This window comes from Phycodurus eques, chromosome 10, assembly GCF_024500275.1.
Source record: "Phycodurus eques isolate BA_2022a chromosome 10, UOR_Pequ_1.1, whole genome shotgun sequence".
Classification (NCBI taxonomy): Eukaryota; Metazoa; Chordata; class Actinopteri; order Syngnathiformes; family Syngnathidae; genus Phycodurus; species Phycodurus eques.
The window spans coordinates 5,609,940-5,629,085 of record NC_084534.1 but is presented as its reverse complement, the minus strand read 5'-3'; the positions used below and the strand labels follow the sequence as shown (position 1 = coordinate 5,629,085).

The window sequence follows — 19,146 nt, the reverse complement described above, 5'->3', positions numbered from 1 at the left end:
GTCAACCTTTTCAACTATGGTCACAGGTTTTTGTTGACATGTACGGGTATTTTCTCTTTAGCGGTTCCAATAAATGGAGGCTCCGGCCCTGAATTTTGAACAATGATGACGCAACATTCAATTTACAGGAACCTACATTAATTAAACTGTTAACGACTTGGCATAAAAACCTGACCTGAACAAGTAAAACAGATGCTATTTTTGGATTCAACGATGCTAAATTGTCCTAAACCGGTTGATAAAACATAGACAACTGGCTTTTTTTTTTTTTTTTTTTTTTTTGTAGCCTAGTTTTTATCAAGTCACTGTACACCCACTAACTCTAGAGGAGGAGATAGAGGAGTAAGTCAAAGAGTTTAATGGTTTATCTGCTGGCCGCCTGCCTGTTTCCACGGCAGCGGCAGCGGAATGAGTGGAGCACAGCCTGTTTTCACATTCATAGAAATGCTATCCATCAATTCCCAAGAACGGACATTGAGTTCCAACGCTGATGAAATATATGAGAGGGGCACAGGCTGCTTCTATCTGTAAGCCAGCAGACAGCCGCATAACTTCGCCTGTTGTGCTTGTGGGCCAGTGTGGAAAGATGGAGCCAGGTGATGTTAGGGTTCAGCTTGTGTCTCCTGCATTTCAATCAGGCCACGAAGGAAGAAGCCGTTTGTTTAGCTGAGATTTCGTGGCTGAGAAAAACAAAACTTTGCTGCAGCATTCCATTCAGCAAATATATATGTTGCACCCCGAAATCTCCTCTCTGTACTACAACAAAAAATGGTGTCATACACACATTGGCAAGTCGCAGCGAACACATTAATGATTCACTGGCTGGCTGACTGCGAGGGGCCCGTGGTTCTCTGCAGGAGAGATGCTCAATATGCAGCATCAGGAGTGCCAGTTGGCAGCAGCACGCCATGCCGCTCACATGCCTTGTAGTTTACTGATGTCTTCGGAATGGAACATCCCGTGTGCTCCCATTCTTCCACCCCCACTTATGAATCCAGACACCCAAAGCCTGAAGTAAGACGCTGCACTCCATTTCCTCTCCACATCTCATTATGCTCCCTGCTGCAGAGGAGAGAGCTTTTCACCGCGACTCATAAGGCTCGCAAAATAATCACGCAGCAGCAGCAGCCAAGGCACAATCACGCCAATGCACAGCAAGCCCTCACTTGTGGATTTAATATCACAGCAGAAGCACCTTTATTTCCCCCCCACGTCACTTTGGGTTTCCCATATCCATCGCTCTTTTCCTTCGTTATCTTCATGATCAGTCACTGTACAGGAGCACTGCACAGCTGTAACAGTTGCGGATGCTTCACCGCTGTGCTCCCCGTCTGTGACGATCACACAATCAGAGGGGAACTTGCACAGATAAACAGTGGGCGTGTCACAAGAAATTTCACAGGCAAGACACAGACGAAATGTCTGCGCTACATAGCGGATTGCATTAACAACCAATAATGTCGGCTGCATGCAAGGAAAACTATTGTAGTCTATGCGCTTTTTAAATATTTTGGGCTCTATTTTCATAAATGGCAGATCTTGTGTGCAAACGCAAGGCTCGCTGTGCACGTTTGCCAATTGGGGCACACTGACCTGCGGCAAGCTGGGCGTACCGGCGCAATGAGGGCGTGTCCTTGGACATGAGGCCGGCGCAGGTGACAATTTGGTGGCAGAATGGCGGTCTAAACTTACATCTGCTGGGACCACATCTAAATGTGGCACAGTAGGTCAAACCACTGGTCTAACGTGATTTTGTGGATTTTTTTAATGTAATCCATACATAAATACAGTTATGTGAACAGCGGGCATCAAACGCTCTGAATCATTGTCGAAATCAATTCATTGGATTTTAAAATTATCCCAGTGGCCGGCACTGTTTTTTTTTTTTTTTTTTTTTTTTTTGGGCAAGAGGCTGGGAATTCTGGACGGAAAATTCGGAGTCATCAACGCAACGCATCGAGAATTTCCAGCAGAGAGGTCAGATGTCATAATAGCTTCCGCTGTCAATATGCTACAAGCTACCGTGACACCATCTGACTGAAAGCAACCTGTCGTTGAAGGTGTGATAACCTGCGGTTGTATTCAATAGTTGGGTTATTATAGCACCTTTTGAGGTCACAATGACATCAAAAAGCTTTTACTATTCAAAGACGAGGCGAAAGCTCCCTAATCTAAATCTACACTGAGTTAGTATAAAAATATGCTCGTGGATAAGAGCGGGAGGACAAGCAGTTGATGCGCACTGGTTGTTACAGTCCCGTTATGCGAATTGCAATCACTTCGGGTGTTTCTGAAGTCCGAGTGAATGAGGATTTTTATAAAAAACATCGTGGTCTGCGCTTTTCCTCTGCTGTGAAATTGTACGTGATATGCCGTACAATAAAATGGACGGCTTGATGCTTTTCTTTCCACCGTCGTTGTCATTTGTTTATTGTCGGGCCACCACACAATCATTGTCACTTTAACCGAGACGGGAAACAATAGAGTTGTTAGTGGCGCGAGATTAGAAGAAGTGACCTTTTTTTGACGAGTCACAGCAGCGGCCAGCCGGGTGTTGTTTCCAAGTCTTGGATTCAACACTTCATTATCTAATCTTTGCCTCAAACACACGCTCGCTGTGTTCTTGCGCTGGAAAGTCATCTTGTTGATGCAGCAGGGAGCTTTTAGGAGGAACACTTTGACCTCAGAATGGATTCCATTTTACCTGCCAGAAGTAACAATTGACAGTCCAGGGTCAGCCAAATGAATGAGTTTGTGTTTGGCCTTCCTCAGTGCTTGGCTAAGCGCTCACTGTTTTTTGTTTTTTTTTGTTGTTTTTTTTTTTCTGGAGGGCTCCCAAATGGAAACCCACATTTGGAGTCAGACCAAATTGTCAGCCTTTCCGCACGGGTTTGTGAGTGAGCCATGGCCGCTGCCAGCTTGGATGGAGGCGTCGTCAGGGGACTGTAAGTCGCACAAAGTGTGTACCTAACCTTACAACAAGCTTCTTCTCACATTCAAATACTAAAACAACGACTAATGTTGTCAACTGATTTTGTTTGTGTGTTCCAAAAGTGGCCATCTTACAAATGCAAGGTTCAATGTTATCATTTTACTGTTCATCCATGGCAACGCACGTGGATGGATTTTTGCAATAAAAAAAAAAAAAATCAGTTCCTTGGTTCAATAAAGGTTGGGAAGCACCGATCAAGCTATTTAGCACACAATTGTGTTCTACCGTTTATGCTCAATATGGAATACGTGTTTTCCTTTCCAAAAGATGCATTGTTCAGTGTTTAGACGGGACCAATTACACGTGAGCTGGAACTGCTTTGTACAAGAAACATTCCACAAAGGAAAAACTTTCTGTAGCTTTAGTTCTTATGACCGTCGGTTGAGAGATCCATCAGCAAATGAGGAGGGCCCGCCGTGGATTGGTCACCAGCCAATCACAGAGCAGATACACCGTTAAACAAATAACCGCTCCAAATGGGCAATATGGAAGGGTCGAGTCACCTGACATGCATGCTTCCGGAATGTACCCGCAGAAAAAAAAAAAAACACACACACAAGCTTCAGGAAGATGGCGCAAATTTCAAGAGGGCCGGAGCCAAGATTTCAACCTCTCAACCTTTCCCCGACGCAACTTCAGTTTGCATAGCTCCGATCAAGTAGACAGAAAGTAGGAATTAACATCACTGCCTGTCACAGTGGGACTTCTCGGTTCGCACCCACGACTGCGGTGCCCTTGAGCGGGACACCGAAACCCGAATACACCAAGTCGCCCCCCCCCCCCCCCCCCCCTTGATCCAGTGTGTGCTTCATGACTGTGATGGGTTCAATGCACAATGGACACATTTCCTGTTATTCTTGGCATAAGTAACGAGAAGGAGTGTTTATTCCATTATTCGGATGACTTACGAACAGTGCGTACAGTAGATGTGATGATTTCATGATTGCGACTCCCTTTCATCTGCTTCTCGCCTTCCTCCCCGCCACCAGTAGGCTGCGAAAGCACAGTTATCAAGAGCTCCTATTAAATGGATGTTTAAATCCCTCACAGTTTAGTCTTGTTAATAATTAAACAGGGTGGATATTATACAGCGGCTTACATAAAACATTGCAGTCAGCGAACAGGTCAAGACTGATTACGCACTTTCGAGTTGACAGGCATTTGTTCAGCAGTAATTAGCCAAAAATGATAACCGCTAAGCCAGAACACTCTGGGGGAGCCTAAGCGTTGGCAGCGAGACATACAGTATATATTCTTATTTCTGTGCTTTACTGGCTAGTTTATATCAAAACGGCCTCTTGAGTTGGAATAATTGAAAGGGTCATATTCCAACAAATACAACCGGAGGCAGTTATGGTTCACGTAGATGTGTAAAAAGGCGTCAAGAAGCTTCATATTAGCGCGCACGAGCCGCAGGTAAGGCTGCTCAACAAGCCTCTCAAGGTCCAAGGTTCATCAACGATTTACCGCACGGCCGCTCATGTTAACACTCCACTTATGCATACTTATTGTGTACCACTGAAGCGCACACTCCGCAGGCACGCACAGGCAATTATCCTTTCCAAAGCGCGCGCACACACGCGCACACGCAGGCTCCTTACCCCGCATCGTTTTGGTAAGCGTCGCATAACAACAGAACAAGAAAAGAGTAAATTACGCGGAATTAATCTCCACTATTTCAAATAACCAGAGATTTCCTTTTTCCGTTTAGCTCTTTTGTGTTGGTTTATACATTGGACAAAAATATTGTACAGTATATATGGGTCCATTATTTGAAAACATTATGATAACAAAGTATATTGTACACGTATAGTCGTTTATGTGTCAATATAGGTTAAAATCTATTAAGAGACGAAGGGGTAGGACGAGACATGTTCTTTTGCTTCTTCCCATTCCTTTTGAACATGATACAATTTATTGTTATAGTTCCTATTTTTATACATATTTTCTGTTTATATGTTCAAATAAAGCAATCAATCATGCCATAAAACACAATATTTGCAGCAGCTGTTCGAGAGAAAAAAAAAAAAAAAAAAAAAAATCCTCCCACAGACAGACATGAGGCAGAAGAAGGTAAAGTTCTGCGGTGGAGATTTACTGTTCAACTTTATGAGCACTGAGGCCGCAGCTCGATAAATCCTTCATCGTAACGCTTTTATTTGGGGATTTGAGCTCTCCAGGCAGACAGCGGCTGCCTTTGATTTCGTTCTGACGCGAGTCGGGTGCTTTGTGTTCGGGCACGCAACTATCTCGTCGAATTCATCGAATGTGTCCGCCAACACGCGTGCGACGTGTGAGACAGATATCCGCATGCGCCGGCGATTCGATAAGAAGCGAGTCAAGAGCGTCGAGGCGCTTGCTTCCAATCACCGGTGCTGCGATTGCATGCTGACGACACACAGCAGGAGGCCACACTTTAATATTCTGCCCACTTGTTTAGAAGATGGTGAATAACAAACAGTGCCTCCTCCTCCCACTTCTTTAACAGTTGTAATTACTTGGCGCATGGGTGGGTGGTGGGTGGAGCGTAGCACTACAATTAGGTATGATTTTCCATCATGGATTAATGCATTCAATATGTCCTATTAAATCACCGATTTTAGACGAGGTACAATTTACTACGGCGTGTATAATAACGCTTTAGGTGCAGTGGTGGCAAGTAACGAAGTAAAAATACTGTACTGTTACTGTACAAGTACTTAAGTACAGTAACCAAAGTATTGAATTTCTTTTGTTTAACCAGGTAAGGCAAATTGATAAGAGTTTGTCATTTACAATGCCGACCTGGAGGCAATTTAGCGTTCGGTGTCGTGGCGAAGGACACTTCAACAGTGGACAGTCAGAGCTGGGATTTGTACCACTGACCTTTCGGTTGAGGTAAATTGCAGCGAATGTTCAAATTTGGTGATCTGTAAAACAGCAAAAATGTCTTCAAATCATAGTTTTTCACATATGACCAAAAAAAAAAAAAAAAACCACGTCAAATTTGGATATTATTTTATGGGATTAATTATTCTTACACTGGCACCAACAGCATCTCCAAGATGATCCCACAAGTGGTCAGTGGGGTTGGGGTCAGGTCATTCCATCTTCTACACTCCCAAATTGTAGAGCTAGTAAAAGAAAGGGATAAGCGGTGTTGAGAATGGATGGATGGATGTTTTCCAATGACTACATGGACTAAATGACAATGAGATGTTGCGCTGTGATTGGCCAGTCTGCGTTTCCAAGGCAAACATCATAACGGTATCTTCAGAGTCTTCCTATTTGACCCTGTCACATCCAAATGAACTTGTATTTAACGTCTTACTGCTTGGGTTGTGACCTGAACGCAATGTTCATTTTTATGATATACTTACATATCCCTCAAGGGAGAGATTCTGTGCTTCCTTGTCGGCGTTGTGGAAGCAGCCATAAGTCAAAGAGCAGGAGGAAGGATTCCAGTCTTTTCCTGCAAGATCTGGCTTGGAACGACACCTTACTCATGTTACAGACAAGTGTGTTTCCAGATTGGACAACAACTCCAGCCTGCAATATGAACCCCAAAACTGTGCTTCTCAAGAGGCAGTTGCCTATAAACTGCTGCTATTATCCCTAATAGTGTTATACAATCTCCACATCATACAGACAGCAGTAAGCATCTTGGCGGAGTCCAACATCACTGCATCATATTGACAGGTTTTTCAAAGATTTACCCCTCATAAAGCACAGTGAAAAAGTGGTTAGTGCGTATGCCTCATAGTCAAAGGGTCCAGGGTTTGAGTCTACTCAGGCCCACCTGAGTGGAGTTTATGTTCTCCCCGTGCGTGCGTGGGGTGGTGGTGCGAGGGCCATTCAACGTGCTAAATTGCCCAAAGGTGTGAATGGTGGTTTATGTATGCACGTGTCCTGTGATTGGCTGGCAACAAGTCCAGGGTGTAACCTGCCTGACGGCCAAACTCTGCTGGAATAGACTCCAGCTCACCAGTGACTCAAATCAGTAGGTACAATTACAACTTAATAAGTATGACTCATTCATGAATAATAATAATTTAAAAACTGTGGTGAAAAAAAAACAATTGAAGATTGACAAATAGTTCTGAAGGTATTAAACAAGAATCAGTCCCACATTAACCAGATAGCAGAAGTTAATTGAGTTTTTTGTTGTTGTTGTTGTTTTTTTTCTTTTTTGGTGAAAGAGGAAGTCAGCAGTTGGTGGGAGATTTGAGACGACGCAATAGTGGTCTGCTCAGCAGCCTGCGGAGGGAAAGAGGGAATAGATGATTCGAGCGCTCGTCAGCTTGTGGGGCTTGCTCGTGTCATGTGTGAGTACACTTGTGCCAACACACCGCAGGACAGCTCAATCAATAAAGGGCCTATCTCAACCACATACACACTTCCTGTTGAGGGGAACAGAGGCTGAAAGTTGAGCTCGAGTGTGAAAAGACAGCAGACGTAAAATAGATAACTTCAACAATTTTATTTGTGAAAAACTACAAGCAAAATTCATAAATAGACATTTCTATTTGAAGCAAGAAGGAAAATGATCAGGTTAGTCTATAAGCGCAAAGTCGTGCACATGCCAGGAACATGTCGTAGTTCAACATTAGAAGCTGGACGAAAAGCTGTGAGCTGCTGAAAAGGCTACATACATTTCCACACCAGAAACATAATGTGACCATTTCACAAAGGGAGACAATGACACATCAGCTAGAAGTTAAACAAACTCAAAAAAAGGAAAACTTAAAATGATTAAACAAAAAATGAATTATTGTACTGTCCTACAAATGTTCTCACATTTCTTTTCAACAGATCAATAAGTTTTAAAACCATTTTACAAGACATCGTATAGGAAGAAATGAGTTTGTATAATACACTGAGTTGGGAATTCACGTTTAAGATATACAGTCGGTAAACAAGCATTGTATATTTGGATCGCTGACAAACAAAAGCTAAAAAATGTAACCATCTTTACACAGTAAATTAAGGTTACTGGTCGCACACAAGAACAGAACTGCTTGCGCGGAAAGAAAACGAGGAACAAATGACTTCAGCTTCAATGCCATTTAATAGTGTTTGCAGATTTTAAAACTATGTACAAGCAATATGTCATATACTCAAATGGCCATTTGTCAATAATTTAACACAAATCTTTTCACTTGCAGTACTATGTGGTTGCAGATAAGGCAAGTGAAACAATGGCTTTTTAGGCCCATTTCGGAACGATTGTATTACAAAACTGGGTGTAAAAATCCAACATTTCATTTTCAGCCCATTGTATCCACCTGGCTTCTCCCCACTTTGAACACTGATGGCATTTTTTTTCATACGCAACAAAGTACGATTACATTTTAACCACTTAAGAGCAAAAGAAAGAAAAAGGTATGAGATACATAAAGGGTTATCCCCTCGTGAGAAAGCACAGATGAACTCGTGCTCTCAAATTCTGCTGGGATGGACCTCAGCCACACCTGGTGTGCTGCGGGTGAGGGGGGGCTGCGTCTATGGTGATGGGGGGGGGGGGGGGGGGGTGTTCACTCAGCCCGCCTCACATCACCTGCACGTGTCCAGTGTGACGCGCTGGGCGCAGCGAGAGTGAACAATAAGAACACCATTAACATGGATTATATTAGTCTTTATTTAAACTGTTATTCATCTCAAACATTAGATAATTGCAATAATTGCATTTCAAATTTGTATTCATCTATGTATCATGTCAATATGAAATTCCTTTGGTCCTTCAATAAATAAAACTAAGATATCATATACACATTTATTCTTTATACAATTTCATACACTTAAAAGGAAATTAGGTTGTTCTCGTATCAGCTATGGGTGCAAGTGAATTAGAACCTTTAACAATCCTTGCTGTTCTAAAATGAAAGAGCAATTGTGATTTTATTTTCACCTACAATGACTGTAGTCTTTAAATTACTATTTAGCAAATATAAAAAAGGAAATGAAATTGTCAAGAAGAGAACTTATTTGCACTGGTTTCTAGCAGGTTTTGAGGTGTCACAACAAACAAAACAAAAAAATTACAGTTGTTGAAGTGTGTTTGACAGTTCCATATGGTTTCACCAAGTGAGACTGCGTGCAACTATCCTTCAGTCGCATCAGGATAAACTCCAACTTAAGGGCCACACAACTTCACCTGGAGCCAGGAAACTCAACAGTTGCACAACGGAATGGAGCAAATACCAACAGCTTTTAGTGTTTTACACAACAGCCTACACTGTACAGTTAAGGACACACAATACTGTAGAAGATTATGAGTTGAAAGTTGAGTATTTGGACTTCTGGGTGCACACCGCAGCCGTGAAGACGGTCCCAACAGTGTTCGGAGTGAGACCGTTTTGTTGAGGAAAGGGAGTGGCAATTGGATTCTTCATCACATTGAGTGATCGGAATACCTGCAAAACTTTTCACAGTGTATCTAGCACCTTTGTGTGTGTGTGTGTGTGTCTGGCATAATTTCAAACTGCAATAAAAACACTGAGGGAAGGATCGGTCTGCAGAGCTACGCAGCCAAGCTTCAACATTATACGGAAAATACCCAAGTATACAGGTGCCACAGGTAATAAATAAGGGTACAAATGATAATAATAAAACAACGGTGGTTATTGTGCCCGGCGGAGAAATGTTTCTCGACAAAAACAAAAAGATCGACTTGGCCTCACATCCACGTCCAAATATAAAACAATACATACAAGTGTCTTGACGCTAGCTTGGGCGTTAACTCGGTTTAGTCCACAGCTACTTTTCCTTGTCCACTGGAGGCCTTCGTTTCCATGTTAGGTGCACTCTGAGCCCTTCTCCTCATCCGGGTTGGTCATGGAACAGAGGCAGCGTGGCCGTGGGGAAGGTGAAGTCTCTCCCCATTTGGGATCCATAGTGTCCAGTAACGTGGGGTGAAAAGGGGGTCAAGTGGGCGGGGTCAACAGAGAGAGGGGCAGGCCCTAGAAGGACTCGTCGTGCCCTGCGGAGAGATCTCCTTTGGGCGTGGAGGCACGCGACGAGCCTTTGTCCATACTCTCTGAGCCGGAGCTCTGGTGTTGCTGTTCGGAGCCTGCGCTCGACGTGATCGTGGACGAGGACGTAGACGAGGAACGGCTCTTCTCCTTAAAGTCTGTTATGATCACCGTCACGTTGCCCACGGTGATGGCCAGCTGCTGCGCCGTGCTCCGGTCGACGTTCTTCAGCTTGGGCCTGAGGGGGAGAATTAGTGAGAAAAGGTCAACGGCTTCAGAGGTCATATTGACACAAAGTCCGAGTACAGTGAGAGCGCTTTCCCACTTGCCGCTGTGCACTCACACACAACATCTGTAGGCGTTACTGAAAAGAAATATACTATGGTGCCTTGACTTGCGAGTAGGGTTGTTCCATACCACTATTTTGCAGACCGATACCAGTACAAGTATTAACGCTTAAGTACTCACCAATACCGATTAGGCTTTACAGAATCAGGATTTTTGGGGCCGATCAGCGAGTTTAAAAAAACGATAACCGATCCGATCACATGATAGAGGAATGTGTCTATATAAATGACCTGTTCATTTACTGTATGTACTTGTGTACCTAATTGCTGAAAAGTCATGTAACTTTGTTGCTCTATTTATGCCAGTGAGGCATCGTGACAGACACAACAAATGAATGGTCTTCTATTAGATGGCAGGAAGTAAATCCACTTTGTGTGACATTTTTGTTTGTTGGTGTGCTGTGAAATTTTTCAATTGTAAAATATGTTCCTTGGCTCCATAAGGTTGGAAATCACTGCTCTGGTCAGATCGTGTTTTCTAATCAGTCAGGCCAACGCAACATTACAACATGACAGAAATAATGGGTGCTAACTTACTGTAATTAAATTATTTTTAATGAAATTACTTCACCCACACCTAAACTTTCGAGCATCATTCGACAGAACGGCAGCATGTTTACGTCCAACCGTTCGTGCTAGCAGTAGCTTGCTAGGCTACATAACGTTTTTGTTGCCTGCTTGAGAGCCGTATCGTATTCAAAGTACAGGAACATACCTCAAGCAAGCGTTAAACGAACATCCGCTCCTGTCCTGACCAACACACGTTTTTCCCCATTTTGTCCTCAAAATATAGTCGGCTCGCTCCACTCTTGCTGCCGTCGCCACGGTAACGGGTGTATCCGGTCGCATTTCAGTTGACAAGATAAAACCCAATGATCGTAAAAAACGGGATGCGGTGGTATCGGAATACAAGGTTTTATTGCAGTAGTCTGACAAATTCGTCTTGTAGTCTGATCCGGCATTACGTGTTGTCTGTTCCACACCACCAGCATGACTTTATTGGCCGTCAGATATTTACAGGTCAACGTCAAAAGACACGTGACAAGGCTAAAAATAAACTAGCTCTTGGATTCAAATATACTGTGCACGATGGCGACGCGGAGTAAATGTCTTTTGCGGAGCCGATCTCGGGGAATTATTACATTAAAGCCGATCAGCATAAAATGCTAATTTTCGGCCGATACCGATAAGGACGATAAAATCGGTGTAAAGTCTAATACCAATACTACTCCTACTTTTGATTCATAAAGTTTCAATTAACACAATGACAGATAATTGTGAACAAAAACCTCTTTCTGACACACGATGATTCGCCAATGTGTCAAGTCGCTGCAGTGTAGCACCAACTATTGGCAAGGCTGACTTAATGTCAGATTATTTTGCCTTACGTATCGGTGGCTGGTATCGGCAGCCTTCACGAATACCCGATATCTTGAAATAAATCGATATCGGCCCGATACCAATACCTCCTATCAGTTCTTGCCCAGCTCTACTTACGAGTTTAATACGTTTCAAGGCAAAGCTCGTAACTCAAATTACTCTCATATCAAATCAACATTCTCCATTGATATGAATTATAATGCCATTAAAGCATTCCAGTCCCCCCCCCCCCAAAAAAACAAATTTTTTTGTAAAATTTTTAATCAAGACAAATAGAACAGCATTGTATAAAAACGAAAAAAGCATGTAAACAAAAACTGGTTTTATAAATGGTAATTGCGGTACATTGGTAAAAGTCAACAACTGTAGTGTTAAGGAAGAGAACCCCCCCCCCCAAAAAAATAAAAAAAATCAACCAAGTCCAAACCACATACCGTATTTTCACGGCCATAAGGCGCACCGTATTAAAACGTGCAGTCTCAGTTATGGGATCTATTTCTGTATTTAACACATACATAAGGTGCACCGTATTATTGGGCGCAGGCATGGTAAAACATACGCTAGCTTAAAACATACGCTAGCATATGCTAGCATATGTTTTAAAAAGGCAGCGGGAGCAAAACTGAGTTCGGTTGTCCTTTATTGAAGTATTTAACAATGTACTCTCGTTATTTTTTTTAATCAATCCTCATCCACAAATCAATCAAAGTCCTCATCTTCTGTATCCGAAATGAACAGCTGGGCAAGTTCTCCATCAAACATGCTGGGTTCTCTCTCGTCATTGTCGGAGTTAGTCTCGTTGCCGGGGGGCTGTTCAGCAATGATGCCGGCTTTCGCGAAAGCTCGGACAACAGTCAAAGCAAATACCTTAGCCCAGGCATCCACAATCCATTCACATATGGTGACGTAACTCGCCAGGCGCTTCGTCTTCTTGACTTGGCGAAGCTCATTTTCCTCCTTCCCCCAATTGCGAACCATGGATTTGTTGATCTTGAATTCTCTCGCGGCTGCTCGATTCCCATGTTCCTCCACGTAACTGATAGCTCGCAGTTTAAACTGTGCTTCGTAAGCGTGTCTCTTCGTAGGTGCCATTTTCGGGGGTCCTCAGCCAAATCGATGTTTTGCACAATGCACATACCGGCGCTATATACCTACTGGGGGCGCGTGCCTTTAGCGTCCTCTTTCACGCGCACCCTTCCCCCTTTAACGTCAGCATGCTGTCCTCAGTCACGGCCGCCTTTCCTCTATATAAGCACCGTGTCGGCAGGAAACGCTCCCAGTCAGTCAGGCGGAGCGCTCATCAAAGCCACACAACAACATTTACAGATTTTGGAACTCGCTGCACACAAAAGGCACGCCGCATTATAAGACACCCCGTCCATTTCGGAGAAAATTTAAGATGGTCGTAAAAATACGGTACATAAATCAGTACCATAACATTGACCCATGAGTGCAAGGAATAATGCACAAATTTTAAGCAACAAATGTGAACAAAGACCTGTTATTACTTGTGAACATTGTTTGAGAGATACATACCTGGAAATATGATTGTTCTTGTTGTTGGTCTTGGTTGCTGATTTGCCAGACTGTATACTCTGTTTGTCACTGGGTGGACTCTGATGGTTATCTGATTTGGGTCTGGGGGAAGACAGACACAAACACCAGTGAGGCAATGACACCCTCAGCAAAACGCCCTCTCTATCTGCATCCATGCTCACTGACCTGCTTTTTTTGATGCTGGGCTTCTTTGTGAGGGCCGGGATGATGTCTCTCTCTCTGTCGGCTTTGTCTTGGATTGGCTGCTCCTTGGGTTGCTCCTTGTCACTCTTGTCAATGTCAGGGGGAGAAGTGTCTATCTCGGGCCTCACTATCTCCGGACGCTCACCTTCAGGGCGAGCCTCCCCGATAGCGCTCTCTCCTTCACCGTCCGCCCGTTCCCTGTCTGTGCGCTCGCTCCGCTCCCGTCGCTCTTTTTTAGCCGGGGGTGGCATTGGGTACTGCTGGGCCACCTGCTGGGCCACCAGTTGGGAGTTGATCCTGGGTTTCCTGTTGAGGAGAGCCAAGACACAAATATGGATTAGCCTCTTGATGGAGCCTTGTGGCTCACGCAACAGGCGAAGGGCTAGCAGGTAGCGCGATAAAGGGGCACAACTCCCAGCTCTCGCAGAGGGAGCTTTCATGGAGCTTCGGAGCAGAGCCGTTTGAGAGCTAATCTCATTAGGACCACGGCCGTCATAAAATGAATGCTCGGGATCACAAGGTGGGACATTTGCAACACATCACTTCGGTCTTCTAATCTGATTACAGCAGGTACAGCCCCATTTGTCACAGGCTGAGACAAGTAGGACGTGATGGAGCTGCCACACTCCCGAGGCTCTTGCATGTTACCACAGCTAAACCTGTCCTGTGCCACCTGGCATAAGCACAATTGTTCCTAAATCAGCCAAAGCAATAACAATTAAGAGAATAATCTTGTAAATGAACACAACTAAATTATTAGGGTTGTCGCGATCCGATCACGTGATCGATAATTTTATATCTTATCGGTATCGGCTGAAAAAGATCCATCAATCCATTTTCTGTACTGCTTATTCTCACTAGGGTCACAGGCGTGCTGGAGCCTATCCCAGCTATCTTCGGGCGAAAGGCGGGGTACACTCTGAACTGGTCGCCAGCCAATCGCACCTGAAAAAGATTGCCTTTTTAATTTTTAAAGGTCACAAAGTAAAATACAAAGATATTGTCAAACAGAACAGGAGTAGCTTAATTTTATATTATTTCGATGACGTCACCTCTCTACGACACGCAGGAAGGCCATACATGTCCACAAAGAAATGGAGCCTATCAATGTATTTTTATTTATTTATTGAGATTCAAAAGCCCTTGCAATGTAAACATACTAAAACAGTGGCGGTGAATGTGACGCAAGCTAGAAAGGAGACATTTTTGTGGACAATGTGGTAAAACTTCTGCTTCGGAATAAAAGGTCAGATCACCACCAAGGTAAAGAACATCTGGCGCACGGTTTAGGACTACTGCGTTATTGTTTTAGGAAAGATGTATATGTATTCTTAATTTTTTAGGTTTTAGTATACAAGAGAGAATATTTTATGCAGTCTAATATGTAATTTGATTACATAATCGTTTTGTGAAACGAATTAAGACAATAGAAACAATGGAGATACGTTTTTTGTTTTTAACGCATTGCCAAGGTATCGGATTGGGACTTCGCCAGTTTCTCAAAATCAAGTACCTCGGACTCAGACTCGGGAGCTAAAAAATTTGATCAGGCCATCCCGAAAAATTGTTGATCAAAATAAAATACTGGTGAATATGAGACAACAATTTGGACCTACAGTTTCTTATTGAATGCCCCAAAGGTCATACAATTTGAAAGCCAACCAAAATTTGGGGGCATAAATATGCTTTTAAGGTTGCAAGAGCTTGAAGTGAGACTTCAGAGCAGTTAGCATCAAAAGACCACAAGTGCTTTTTATGCTGCTACCACATGAGGGTACTAGTCCAAAGGGGAAAAGTCTGATGATGACAATAGATTCAGAAATAATGCTTTGTGACATAGGAGTAGCATTGCGATAAAATGGCACACTGCTTTATTACCGGGCTTAAAGCAGTCAAAATTATGAGCCTGAAATGTTGACAAGAGCACATGCATCCATCTATCAATTTTGTTCCGCTTATCCGAGGTCAGGGTCGCGGGGCAGCAGCTTAAGCAGGGAAGCCCAGAGTTCCCTCTCCCACCCACTTCGCCCAGCTCTTGTGTGGGGATACCGAGGCGTTCCCAGGCCCACCAAGAAATATAGTCTTTCCAGCGAGTCCTGGGTCATCCCCAGAACACCTCACCACGGAGGTGTCCGGGAGGCATCCAAACAAGATGCCCGAACCACCTCATCTGGCTTCTCTCAATGCAGAGGAGCAGCGGTCATATAGGGACTGAACAGCCCTTATTAGAGCCCTTATATAGAGCCCTTATAAGCACTCTCCACATTAATCCCTGAGAGACACGGTCGAAAGCATTCTCCAAGTCCACAAAACACGTAGACTGGTTTTTCAAACTCACATGCACCTTTTGAGGACACTTCTGGCGCTGTAGAGCTGGTCCACGGTTCGACGACCAGGTCGAAAACCATGGTGCCCCTCCTGAATCTGAGAATCAACTTCCGGATGGATCCTCTTCTCCAGAACCCCTGAATAGAGCTTACCGGGAAGAGTGTGATCCCCCTGTAGTTGGAACACACCCTCCGGTTCCCCTTCATAAAAAGGGGGACCAACACCCCGGTCTGCCAATCCAGAGGCACTGTCCCCAATGTCCACGCAATGTTGCAGAGGCGCATCAGCCAGGACAGCACCACAACATCCAGAGCCTTTAGGGACTCCATCCGGGCAGATCTCATCCACCCACGGTGCCCTGCCACCGAGGAGCTTTTTAACCACCTTAGTGACCTCAAACCCGGAGATAGGAGAGCCCGCCTCATAGCCCCCAGACTCTGCTTCCTCGTGAGAAGGGGTGTTGGTAGAAATGAGGAGGTGTTCGACATATTCGCCCCACCGACTCACAAAGTCCCGATTTGAGGTCAGCAACTGCTTCCCTCTCCGAGACGCCGGATGGTGGACCAGGATTTCCTCAAAGCCATCTGGAAGTCGTAATCTATGGCCTCACTGAACTCCTCCAATGCCAGAGTTTTTGCCTCAGCGACCACAAAAGCCGTATTCCGCTTGGCTAGCCAGTACCCATCAGCTACCTCTGGAATTCTACAGGCCAAAAAGGCCTGATAGGACTCCTTCAGCTTGACTGCATCCCTTACCACTGGTGTCCAACAACAGGCTCGGGGATTGCTGCCATGACAGGCACAGATCACCTTACGGTCACAACTTCGGTCAGCCACCCCGACAATGGAGGTGCGGAACATGGTCCACTCGGACTCAATGTCCCCCACCTCCCTCGAGACAAGAGCAAATAATTCATGATATGCCCCTTCTGGTATGCTAGTAAAAATGCCCGATGATACAAATGTCGGCGGCACGGTGGCCGACTGATTAGCACATCTGCCTCACAGTTCTGAGGACTGAGGTTCAAATCCTGGCCCCGCCTGTGTTGAGTTTGCATGTTCTCCACGTGGCTGCATGGGTCTTCTCCGGTTTCCTCCCACATCCCAAAAACATGCATGGTAGGTTCATTGAAGACTCTGAATTGCCCGTAGGTGTGAATGTGAGTGTGAATGGTTATTTGTTTATATGTGCCCCGTGATTGGCTGGTGACCAGCTCAGGGTGTACCCCACCTCTCACCTGAAGATAGCTGGGATAGGCTCCAGCACGTCCGTGACACTAATGAGGATAAGCGGTCCAGAAAATGGATGGATGGATACAAATGTGTGTGCTTGTATAATTGGGTGCTAGCAAAAGCTAACTCTTTATCCCACATAAGTGGCTACTCCAGCAACTTGTGTCACCAGCTTAAACTACGCAATCATTTTCCTCTATTTAGCCACACACAGTGATGTTTGGTAATGTGGGTTGAGACCGAGCTCTGGATCCTCTCATCGTTGGTATATATATATAAAAAAATAAATAATTAAAATTGACATGATAATTTTACCTCAACTACAAATCCCACAGATTTAAATAGTTTTTTGTCATTTCACCTCATAGACAAAGATGACACGCCCTATTTGCGGCAGGGTGGCTGAATACTTTAAGCCCTGTGTAGACCGATTCACTTATTTTTACACTTTACTTGACTGTACAAAATGCTCACAAGTGTAATGCACAAAGTCAAAAGCTTTCCAGAACCTTCCTTGCCCCTTCCTTAAACGCATGCAAGCGATTTAATTTCAATGTTTTTGTACAGCTGTGATAACATTTGGAACAGGAAGGGGCCATCCCAAAACTGTTTCTACAAAGTTTGGAGCAATAAATTGTCCAAAAGCTCTTTGTATGTTGAATCCTTCAGAGTTCCTTTCACTGGAAGGAATATAGGACACTGGAAGCAATATAGGACAATAGGAGACAATTCCATGCTCCCAACTTTGTTGGTTTCCGAACTTGGCTGTGCACCAGTGCGCAAAGCAAGGTCCATAAAGACATGGATAAGAGAGTTTGGTGTGGGTGAAATTGAGTCCTGACCTCAACCCAATAGAACACCTTTGGGATGAATTAGAGCAGAGACAGAGCTTCTGGAAGAATGGTCAATAATTCCCATAAACACCTTGTAACAGCCTTCCCAGAAGAGTTGAACCTATTATAGATTCAAAGGGTGAACCGATGTCATATTAAAACCCTGTGGATTAGGAATGGGATGCCACTTAAATTCCTATGTGAGTCAAGGCAGGTGAGTGAATACTTATAGTAATATAGTGTATGTTGTCACTTTTTTACAGTAGTAGAAATATAAGATAGAATTCCATAATGTTGCCCCAACAACAAAACACGACCGATCCTGTACATGCACAATACATCTCTCATCGTACAGCATAAGCAACAGGTATCAGAAGACATACCTGAAGTAATAGTTTGCAGCCACAAAAAAAAAATGAGGCCCAGAAGAAGAACCAGTAAATCAGCACCCTTTGCTTCTATTATAGTTCCATGCTGCGAATCATCATGACAATATTCATACACACAAATACAAAACTCAAATGCTGAGCAAGCAAGCAGTCTGGCATCCCTTGATACTGCTCAAAAGTTAAGCACAGTGTATTAACGGTCCTTTTAGTCTACTCAGCCAACACTTTCAAACATTTGACAGTCAGATTATCCAATTTATCTCTCTGTGGCCCGCAACAAACGTATCTGATCTCTTCCTGCTGCCAGCTATTTCTGACAGTCACTCTGCTTGAGTAGGGGGCAGGATTGTGTAGCTGGACCACAACTCAATCAATCGGGCCATAATATAGCATCATGTCATGATGCTCAAACCACTAAAATCAATACACCAGCTGTTGTGAATGATGTTGAATGCATGAATGCTGTTCCAGTATGCATTAACTTGCATGCTTAAAAGGAGTCCGGGGGCTCCTGTATTAAGATTAATATAATATATATAATTAAGATAATGGGTTCGTAAAATGCTAATATGCACCACCAGGCTGTGGTACGGTACCAGGCCATAGGCCTTTTGGTACCAGGCTGCAGAGAGATACTGAACAATGTACATCATTAGTTTTTATCATTTGTTTTATCATTTGTTTTTTAACTTCAAATTCTAGCAGATTATCTCTGTTCTAAACTGGGCTGTTATAAGGCAGCCTAACACTGAAGACCTGCCTATTCCTTGACAACCAGAGTAGGAATTCTGTTTTTAACTCTTTTCACAATCACTTTTCTGACATGATAAAGAATTCCATTGTAATGGACTGAGATATACACATGCACATAGGCCTCAAGAAATGTCACCAAATACCAAGCCTAAAAAATACCCTTACTCACACAGGCTTTGTGAACAAATAATATCTATGTAGC

General features: G+C 43.8%; 1 protein-coding gene across 2 annotated transcripts in view; it reads right to left on the bottom strand.

Annotated features, from left to right (window-relative positions):
- Positions 1-8,591: 8,591 nt before the first annotated feature.
- rybpb (RING1 and YY1 binding protein b) overlaps positions 8,592-19,146 on the bottom strand; it is a 35,682-nt gene continuing 25,127 nt past the window's right edge. The window contains exons 3-5 of one of the 2 annotated variants that reach the window (XM_061687942.1): positions 13,392-13,715; positions 13,206-13,307; positions 8,592-10,180 (exon numbers count right to left, since the gene is read on the bottom strand). In XM_061687942.1, coding sequence (XP_061543926.1) covers positions 9,931-10,180; positions 13,206-13,307; positions 13,392-13,715 — 676 coding nt within the window. In that variant the 3' untranslated portion in view covers positions 8,592-9,930. Of the gene's footprint in view, positions 10,181-13,205; positions 13,716-19,146 lie in introns of both variants that reach the window. The other variant, XM_061687941.1, reaches the window with a different exon arrangement.